This window comes from Exserohilum turcica (assembly GCF_000359705.1).
Source record: "Exserohilum turcica Et28A unplaced genomic scaffold SETTUscaffold_8, whole genome shotgun sequence".
Taxonomy (NCBI): domain Eukaryota; kingdom Fungi; phylum Ascomycota; class Dothideomycetes; order Pleosporales; family Pleosporaceae; genus Exserohilum; species Exserohilum turcicum.
The window spans coordinates 459006-469345 of record NW_007360299.1 but is presented as its reverse complement, the minus strand read 5'-3'; the positions used below and the strand labels follow the sequence as shown (position 1 = coordinate 469345).

General features: G+C 54.3%; 2 protein-coding genes across 2 annotated transcripts; both read right to left on the bottom strand.

The window, feature by feature from the left end:
* Nucleotides 1–2302: 2302 nt before the first annotated feature.
* SETTUDRAFT_157293 (uncharacterized protein) lies at nucleotides 2303–4540 on the bottom strand (the record flags this gene model as incomplete). Its single annotated transcript, XM_008032657.1, has 2 exons — nucleotides 2303–4351; nucleotides 4445–4540. 2 exons carry the CDS (start codon nucleotides 4538–4540, stop codon nucleotides 2303–2305), a joined length of 2145 nt encoding a protein of 714 aa, XP_008030848.1.
* Nucleotides 4541–7337: 2797 nt separating this feature from the next.
* On the bottom strand, nucleotides 7338–9711 carry SETTUDRAFT_23742 (uncharacterized protein; the record flags this gene model as incomplete). The annotated part of the gene is made up of 3 exons (XM_008032411.1): nucleotides 7338–8082; nucleotides 8131–9433; nucleotides 9519–9711. 3 exons carry the CDS (start codon nucleotides 9709–9711, stop codon nucleotides 7338–7340), a joined length of 2241 nt encoding a protein of 746 aa, XP_008030602.1.
* Between the last annotated feature and the right edge of the window lie 629 nt (nucleotides 9712–10340).

Sequence of the window (10340 nt, the reverse complement as noted above, 5' to 3'; positions counted from 1 at the left end):
CTTGGATATTCTCCTTCGTGATAGACTGCTCAAAAGCAGTCTTAAAGGCTAGTAGGAAGGTCTCTTTGCTGATATAGTGGGTGCGGTTGCGTGCCAAGCCTGAAATAGCGTCGCTATACTTGCGCTTCAACGGCGAGAAGCAGGCGACGTTAAGGGGCTGCAACAGGTGAGACGAGTGCGCAGGCATGCAGAGAAGCACAATATTCTTCTCCTTGCAAAGATCTTAGAAATTGACAGAGCAATGGCTCTTATGGCCATCGATAATGAGCAGTCGATACCCACCCACAGTAGAGCTCTTTGTATGGGTATCAAAGTGCTCTAACCAGGCAAGACTAAGCTGATTATTCGTCCAGCCATTGGGACTGACTTCAAGAACCCAGTCGGCAGGCAAATTCTTAAACTAGACGTTGATAAGCACCTTGCCCGCAAAGACAACGAAGGGTGGTATTCGGCGACCCGACGCGCCCACGCCTTGGATCACAGTAACCCACTCACGGTTGCCTGGCTGTATCCGCTTCTTTTTCCCATATCCTTCTGATGCTGTGATAACTAACTGTGATAAAATCTTGCCCATCATAAAGCCAGTCTCGTCAAAGTTGTAGATATCGTCGTCCACAATACCCCACTTCTGCCTTGTCGCCTGGACTAAGTCGAACCAGCGCTGGATAGCCACTGGATCCTCGCAGGCGGCTCGCTGGTGATCATAGGGACGGCTCCAGCGCGTACAGAGCTCAGGAGTCCGCTTAACGAAGTTGTCAACCCAGTTCTTGCCAACAGGGTTGCCACCACGCTCCTCCAATAGTTTATTAGCCATTACTCGAACGTCAAGCTTTGTAGGCGCAAATCCTTGCGCAGACTCTTCAAGAATACGCTTAACTATAGCCTCCTCTTCTAGCTTATCTAGACGCTTCGATTTCGGCTCGCAGTCGCGTCGAGGGCGCTTTCCAGCGCGTTGATTAGATAGAGTTTTTTGTGGGACGTTGTAGATAGTAGCAGCACAGTTTACACTCTAAACACGTTGCGACTAGACGTTAAAAAGAGCAAGTTAAAGATTAGATTTAGAATATATTAATAGACGGTTGCGTTGTTAAGACATCACGCGTTATAGTGATGAAGTTGATGGGCTAGTGGGGCGTTAGCGACTCGCTTGGGTTAGCGACTCACTTGTGAACCACGTTATACAATACAAAACGGCTGTAACTTATGTAGTAAGCAATCAAAATATTCGCACAGGCCAAACTTTTCTCAAAGTTTCTTTTTGTTTTGTTGCTTTGGAGCTTTTGGAGCTTTGTTGCTTGGAAAGCCTGGGTGGGGGTATCTTTGGATACGTTTCCTTTGCTACTTAGAAGGATGGAACTCGGAGGATGGGGGATGGAGGAGCAGAGAGAGAGAGAGAGTTCTGTGTCGCATGGAGGGAACAAACGTAGGAACATTATTTTGGTCGCTCGGCGGCAATGTCGCTCTCGGCATCTCTCTCTCTCTCTCTCTCTTTGGGGGCATCTCTTGGCAAAGATGATATGGAAACAAAAAAAAATCCGGAATAAGAAGGCGCCTGGGAGGTAAGGGTGGGGAGGTATCCAGTAGTATGGGAAGGAGCAGGGAAACTTGGATTAAATGGGGGAAAGGGAGGGAGGGAAAGATCCAGAACAGGTCATCGCAGTGGGAGGAGGGAAGGGATGCTTTCGTAGCGCAAGGGGCATCTTGGGTATCGTAACAGGGAGAGTGGAGGAAGGGTCTATAGGTACTTTTTGTCGCAGAAGGGTATTGGTCGAAGTAATGGCTTTGTGGCTTTGGCAGAGCATTTTCCAGAAATGGGGTTTACCGGCATTAGGTATTATCGCAGTAGGCAATCGTCTGGTATTATTGGGATTGTCGCAATCGGTTGTTGTTGTTGTTGGTATCGCTCGGGCGTTGGGTGGTATAATCGTACAAGTCGTAATAATTAGGTCGTCGTAAGGGGTAGTAGGTCGGACATGGATTCACATCACCGGGATGTTTGTACCGCTACGAGGTATAGGTGGAAGCCGTACATTAAGAATGTTCGTATCGAAAAGTTGTTGGTTGAAGTCGTGCAGGCGAAAAAGGTCAGAAGAGACCCTTTCGCCGAGGTAGATTCTAAAACAGGAGCAAGTTTGTCGAACGCCGTTGTTGAGGGAAGGTAGAAACGCCAGATCCAGATAAAGCGCTAATGTCATGTCGTAAAAGGTGTTGAAGAGAGGAACAAGTGATGGCGAAGTAAATTTTTGGCCAAGGTGGAAAGGCCCGATAAGAAGGTGATGAATGAGATGCATGACGAGGCGCATCACATGATGGTGTGATAGCCCTTCTCGTTCATGACATCGATCCAGAAGACATCTTTGCCATCGTCAGATTGGCGCCATGTCTCCTTGAGAAGCTGGATCATTGTGCGAAGGGGCTTGTTAGGCAGCCTAAGCGCAAACTCTTGCAGACGCCTAATGACAAACTCACGCGCAGAGACAACCTTGGAGTCATTGGCATGGACGTCGAAGAAGTCTACCGACGAGACAAACCGAAGCTCGGATGCAGCGGCGACGAGAATCAACGGCTGGATGCAAAAGGTGCCAGGCGACGAAGGCAGCGACTCTAGAGATTTGATGATGTGCATGGCAAGGGAGTTGAGCCACAGCTTCATGTCGGTGTCTTCAAACGGCGTCTCAAAGCGCGGCGTAGGAAACTGAAAGTCCACGGTGTCAGTACCTTTGAACATTTCAGATCCCAGACGCTTGCGCAGAATCGAGGGGAAGACACGGTAGATCTCTAGCAGGCCGGCAAGGCGGTAAGCCTCAGCAATGGTGACAAAGTGTTCCTTGGGGGTGCGTTCGTCACCATAGTCAATCACGTCATCAACCGAGGGGCAGTCGACAGCAAGGAGGTCCTCTTCCAACGAGGCAGCGTTTTGCAGGTTCTCCTGTCGCCGGCGAAGATCCATGGAAGATTCAAGGTCCATGGAGCGTTCCTTGCGGACCAGGCGGCCAACCTCAGCAAACAGGAAGTGGATCATGGGTGCGATGCCCGTCCAGGGGTGTGGAACCGTCTTGCCATTGGGGCCGCATGCAGTGGGCGCGTTCTTCCTCGAGGTGACACTGGGCCGCAGTCCTGACTTGGGAGAGAAGCTCATGGCGTCTTCCGTGACGAAGCCCATGAGCATCTCCCAGTGGATCAGAGACTCTTCGAAGAACTGTGCCTCGCGCTCCACATCTGCGCCGCCAGACCGGCTGAAGAGCTTTGGTAGAATAAGATCCCTTGCCGTGGAGAGATACTCGAGTCCAAGCGCGCTACTGTCATGCCACGAGGTAGTGAGACCCAGCAGCATGATGCTCAAGAAGGTCTTGGTAGCGCTCGTCTGACCACTGTGAGCAAGGGGGAGCTCGGCCTCGAGCGCCTCACGAGCCTTGCGCTGGAGCTCCAGCCCCATAGCTGCCATGTTGGGAAAAGTATTAGCCAAGTGGGCCGCCGCCATAGACTGGATGGCGTAGTTGATCGAAGGGGAGTCCTTGTAGATGCGGCCGATGGTAGTTCGGAAAGGGTTTAGAGGAGAATCGAAAGCAGAAAAAACGGCACACACGTCCTTGAAGTAATGTTGGACAAGAAGAGATTCGACATCGCCGGATGACGACGGGTTGGGGGAAGGACTTGGAAGACGGTACAAATCAAGAAGCAGTGAACGCGAAAGTCTAGGGCTAGACTCGCGGGTAGAGTCCCGGTCCAACAAAGGCATAGAGGAAGATGCAGCTCCCTCTTGTTTCTGTGATGAAGATGATAAGTCGTTCATGTCAAACGCCAGACTGTCTAGTGCGCCAGAGTCGAAGTCAATCGGCTCAAAGGCAGCAAAGTTGAATTCTTCGTTGGGCAGATGGATGGCGTCGACGAAGCCGTCAAACATGACGGGATTGACATTGTTGACGTCCTCGACGGGGAAGGACTCGTAATCTCGAGGAGAGTCACCATCTTCGGTCGACGACTCTTGGAGACATGCGGGCTCCTCGAAGCTGGGTGGTGGCGACGGGACGACCGATGACGTGTGTACTGTGGGGATCTGCTGTGCAATAGTAGTAGTCGTGTTCTTCCTGCCTGCAGGGAGCACGGCAGCCAAGGCCTCGATGCCGCTGGCGACGTTCTGTGGGAGTGGTGACTTGGCACCAGTGCATGTGGTTGTTGTGGTGATGGTGATGGGAGTTGACCTTGACCTAGGGGAAGTCGACTTGGACTGGTTGGGAGGCGTAAACACCTCGTACTTGGTCGACCACTTGAGCGTCTTCTCGTAGCCTGGACAGGCAACGTTCCTCTTCTTGCACTGGAGGCACCCGGGGGCCGTCTCGTCACATTTGAGCTGTTTGCTTTTGGTCAGCAAGTGTGGTCCCAATTCCCAATGTGGCAATATCATTGGGAGTGAGGGCGGGGGGAAGGATCGGGACTGGCATACCCTCTTGAGCTTGCAGCGGCCACATCCGTTTCTCGACTTTGTCTTCTTGGCCTTCAGATCTCTCGCCAATACCTTATCTTGGGCCAAAGCGGGCATGTTGAGGTCTGGTCTCGAGGGGTTGACGTAGTAGAGGAGCAAGAGGTCTGGGAATGTCAAACGACAATGGGGTGAGATTTCCGGAGCGAAGCAATAGGACTTAAAATGCGGGACCTGTTGGCTGGCGGATGCGAGGCGTGTACATAATGCGCGTGACGGCCCCATGACACAGCCGATAGGTCCTTCGCCTATCACTCGACCGGGGCTGGCCCAGATAGCTGCTGATAATAACGTCGCGCTGGTGTGCTGAATGCAGGGCGAGCAAGCCTAGATTCCGAGCTTCGGCTTATTCATGGACGTACTGTGCATCGGCACGAGGCCTATTGGCCGGCCAGCGTGGCAGCGCCTGGCTGTCGTGTCGTGCAAACCCCCCTATGGGAGGACGCCCGGGAGGCGGAAAAGTTGGACAGTGAAGCAAGGGCTGCTGCGCGTCGCGTGGAATCCTTCTCAGTGGCAGGGCGATAACAAAGGGCCATGATGAAAAGGCACGAGCTGCATGCTGAGTATCTGGCGATAGGACCAAGTAGGGCTACCCCACAACCGTGGCGAGGTGGGCGGGAACGAGTGGATGATATGGCTGGTTGAGGCTTAGGCCGCGGCTCCACTACAACCTGCTGCTAGCGAGCATCATGCTGGCGGCCCATTGCTTTCAAGATAAGTCGGTCGGGCCAGAGATAAAGCCACGTCTGCACGCATGCCATGACGACGATGTCGGAGTATGCAGCGAGCAGCCTGCGTAATCACATAGTATCGCAGCGATAAGAAGAGGCGCCTCCATACCAGCGCCAGTCATTGCCATTCTCATCCGGCCAAGCGATTCTGCTTCGATTGTGAGTGTGAGTGGATGGGGTGCTTTTTTTCCCTGCCTTCTGACGAGGGCGTACTGCTAGTTTGTACGTAGGTGTGGTAGTGGTAGTATAAAAACCTTGGGCTTCGAGACGAGGCACGGCCGGTCGTCAGCCGGACCATCTTGGCCGTGGTCGTGGCCGTGGTCGTGGTCGTAGTCGGGGCGCCAGCGCTTTTGCTTATTTCTTTTTACCCCGCATGTCCATGTGGATGGGGGATGCCGCAAGCATGTTGCAAGTATGATGTGTGATTTTCTGGGGTAAAGCAATCCGGGGACGGTGCTGGTGCTGATGCTGCTCGAGAGGAGCGAGCGAGGCGGCCGCGATGTGGTAATGCCAAGCTCTCGAGGGTGCGTATTTTGGCCTTCTCGACGTGCATGCCGCATTCGGTCCAATTGGCGCCGCGACATGTGTGTGTGTGTGTGTGTGTGTGTGCATGCAACGCGTGCTGGTGGTGGACCGTGAGTTCTTTTGTTGCCCGCCGTCCCGACGGGAAACTCGCAAGGCCAGCCCGCGTCATGTGCTGTTGGCCTTCGTTCGGATGCGTGCACCACCACCTCACCGTCGGATGTCGACATCCCGGAACTGGCTCTGAAGCTGGGGTCGAGGGGCCTGGTGACGACGGCACGGTGCGAGTAGTCGTGAACGCTGATGTTAGTGTTAAGTGTTGGTGGTGGTGGTGGTGGGATGATCCTAGTGCGCAGTCATTGCGCCATCAATGACAACGACATCACATGACTTCCCCGGTGCATCATCATAATCTCTCGAATACATAACTGTAACAGTAAGGCACCTGTCTTCGTTACGTGCCTTTGTTGTGTGCCATGGGCTCGTAGCTGCTCTGACCACTCTGTATACAACTAAGACGTGGCCTAAGCCCCTAGCCTCAACCTGTGTTAATACACATCCAAGTCACGGGTAGCACGCCACCTCTAATCCCAACCAACTACTTTGAAATATATTCTGCATTTCAGTACCTATTTGTATACCCCCTTCCACGAGAGCTAATTCCTCCTAGCATAAACCCCAAGCCCGTTCGTTCGCAACAAGAAAGAACCCCCTATATACATAAACGCAAACTCTCCTGTTATCATTGTAGAAAGGCCTTAAAAACATCCCAGCCACGCTTTGGCAAAACCTTCGTGTGCTTGCCACATATATGCGCAGAAAACCAATCAAAAATGGTGTAAATGTACCACCGACATTGGAAAGCCCCCGCACAACTCCGGAATGAAGAGAACGGACAAGAAAATGAGAAAAGAGGCAGCAGAGTAAGGTAGAAAGTGGCCCAGGAAACATGAAAAAAGAAGAAGAAACTGGGGCCCCTCAAATATGTAATTCGTAATGAGAGCGAAAAGAGTAGAAGAGAAGAAGAAAGAGAAAAAAAAAATGATACAACGGGGTATCAGCTACCATGAGGGTACATTGCAAAGCTCAGTCAGGATCCCCGAACAAATACTTCTCTTTCCTTCTCTTTCTCGTTCTTTGATCCGGGTCCAGCCGAACATATGTACCTTTGGGCAAAAAGAGAGAGAAACGAATACGGACAGCGGCGGCGCGCCACCTGATGATGATGGGCTTGACTAGAAATTACCTAGATTGCTGATGGATGGGACCAGCAAGAGAGGAACAAGAACAAATGATGAGGAAGAGAGGGGGAAAAAAAGAAGAAGAAAAAAAAATTGCCCTGTGTGCGTGCGTGTGTGACTGTGAGTGTGTTCATGAAAAGAAAAAAAAATGGGTGACGCGACCGAGTTTTGTACACTGAAGAGAGAATCACCACCTCTCTTCAAGCGCATCCGAGCCGACAGACAAAGACGTTGTCCGTGGTGGATTAGCTGTATTTTTTCCGTCCGCACAAAAAAGGTCCGAGATATCAGGATGTGTCTGACGTTGCCGGCAAAATGAAGTGGCCGTATTGTGGAATCAGACCTCGAATCTCATACCCATCCCTAAAGGGCATTGCCACCAGGGTATCTTGATTGGTTCGTCATGGCGGGTGGCATCATGGGTCCGCCTCTTGCTCTGCCCATACCCCCTCGGCCTCGACCCCGTCCTCGTGCAGCTGGAATCGCAAAGTCTGGGTTAGCTGCATTGGCCTCCAGAATCACGTCTTCTTGCCGCAACGGTCTCCGAGCACCAGGGAAGGGTCCGAATTGCCCTGCTGGCGCACCCATCTCTGGCCGCCAGTTGGGGTTGATGGGACGTTGGGACACAGAGGTAAAATGCGATGCTTCGCTGGCAGCCGGAGAACGCGAGCCGTCGGGAAGATCGTCATAAGAGCTGGTGCGCGGGAGATGACCATCGTTCAGGTTGTTGGTAGAAAGGAATCCCGGGTTTGGAGGTGGCATAAAACCACCTGGCATCAGTGATGTTGGCAGTGGGGCCGGTGCCTGGGCTGGTGGAGGTTCTGCAAATCTCGGGTCAACATCTTCGTAATAATCAGAGCTTCGCTCTAAGCGTTTGGATCCCTCAGGTTTGGCCAGCTGGGCAGGCGATGCGACTGGCGAATCCTGAATCGGAGAGAGACCACGGTTATTGTTGCTCGGAGTGCCTAGATTTCGTTCAGACGGTCCTTGTTCCTGGTTCCATCCCGCTCGAGCGGGAACAAACTGTTGCTGCTGCTGCTGCTGTTGCTGGGGCGGCTGTTGCTGTTGTTCTTGCTGTTGCTGGGGCGAGGGCCGTCTGTGTGTTTCGCTGTGTCATGTTAGCAAAGACCTAAGACTCGGGACAGAATATACTCACTCCAAAGAGTATTCGCTAGTTGGGCTCATTACACCATCTGAAGGTCGCCTTTGGGGCGCGTTGGAAGGAAACGGGCCGCCCTGTTGAAGAGCAAGCATGCCTGCAACGTCGCCGTCACTTTCCCTCAGCCCATAATTGTTCTGAGGTGTGCCTGAACGGTTATCCATCTCAATGGCTTGGCCAATTGGCATGGGTGGCATTGGAGGCATTGAGCCAGGCGGTGGGCCCCGGCCATATGGCGACGGTTCGCGAGACGGTGGTCCTTGGTCGTAAAAGTTGTTGTTGTTGTTGTATCCTGGAGGAGGAACACCACGACCCATTGGGACACCATTTGGAGGTCGCCCACCACGTCCACCTCCATTCCAACCTGGCGGTGGAGGACCCCGCATACCTCCTCTTGGACCATAGCCTCCTGGTGGGCCATAACCTCCTGGTGGACCATAACCTCCTCCTCTGGGGCCGAAACCTCCTCCTCTTGGACCATATGGACCACCTCGCGGCGGACCTCCTCTTCCTCTGTACGGGCCTCCTCTTCCGCGTGGGGATGCATTCATCATGGGCGCACCCATCATAGGTCCATTGGGTGGAGGATAGCCGTCGTTGGGCATGGGTGGAATAGGGTTGCCGTATTGGTCCACTGGCTGTCGGCGGCCTGAAGGGCCTCGATGCAGGCTCATATTGTCGGCGCCATTCCCAGCACTGCTCACTGTCTTGAGCGAAGGGTTCCGTTGGTTCAAGGGCACCATGTCGTCCGTGGGCGACACTTTGGAAGAGTCAAAGTAGGCTGCGTTGTCATTTGATTTGAGTCCAGACGTCATTGTGTCGCCCGAGAGCGGCGGCGGGGATTCGGCCTTGGGATACTCGGTTGTCACTGTGGCGTTTGCGCGGTTCGCATAGTAGGCCTGGCCGTTCATTTCGTCGTTCTCAGCAATGCGGCGCTTCCTGGCCTTGCGGCTGACGAGCGTTCGCCTCATGGCACATGTTACGATTCCACTCGCGACAATGATGATGGTAGCACCCAGCACAATCCATCCTCCCCAGCTTACGTGCGGAACGAACAGCAGAATGTCAACCAGGAAGGCCAGCAGCGAGATGAGCAGTGTCGGAAACGTGAAGATGAGCAGGGCGAGAAGGTAGCGCGGCGAGTGGGCAGGCGCATGGAAGTGAGCAGCGACCGAGAGGGCAAAGCAGATGAGTGTCATGAGCGCCGCAACGGGATGCACAATGAGAATCGACGACAGGGCATGGCGCTGGGCCGAAGGCAGTGAAAAGTCGGTGTTTTGCTCGGATGCGAATAGTTTCTCTGCATGCACGTGTCAACAATCATCTTGCGCGTGTGTGCGCGCACACACTCTCTTTTCCGTGGCGGCCAAGCGCATTGAACGTACCCGTGTTGTATCCGATCATAGGGCCTTTGCATCCTGAATCGCCCTTTTCGCAGTAGCCAAGAACGCCAAAGTGGACACCGCGGTACGTGGCGAGCGGGATGCTCTTGATGAGGGGCGTCGACAGTGTCGAGAGCAGCAGCAGCACGAATGCGACAAAGAACAAAATGGACAAAGGGGTGGCCGGACGCAACATGGTGGGCGAGGGGGAGGGGGGGGAGGAAAGCGCGGCGTCTTACTGCCGCTTTGAGGATTCTGGACCCGCCAGACGACCGGCTCTCTAGAGTCTTGGGGGGGTGGAGAGGATGCGGACTTGGGGGGAGCAGAGGGAGCAGAGGGAGCGGCGGTCCTAGACGGCGATGACGGCGAGGGCCTGGCTACGGCGGCGAAAGCGCGGACAGAGAGGCGTGGTGGGCGCAGTCGAGAGGCAGCCTAGGCGCGGGAGACCCCGAGGTGAAACGAGTGACGAGGGAGGCTGAACGGGCGATGCCTGCCGTGTCATTGATGCCTGGGTGGGTGGGCGCAGCAGTCCAGGTACACGGGCAGCTCAGGAACGCACAGGTGCGCGAGGGTTTGGAGACAGTCGCGGGCTGTTTCGGTTTGCGGGGGAGCGAGGGCTGAAGAGTGGTAGGTGGCAGATGGAGGGCGTGGGCGTGGTGTGGGCGGGAGGTGGTTGTGAGCAGGGCAGACGGGGCTTGGGGGGGACGGCCAAGAGCGCAGCAACGGGCGACAAGCAAATGCGCAGCCAATGGAGCGCCGGGCGTCTCGACGCGAACGTTGGGGGGGGGGGCTATGCGGCTCCTGCGGGCTAAGCACCGATAGAGC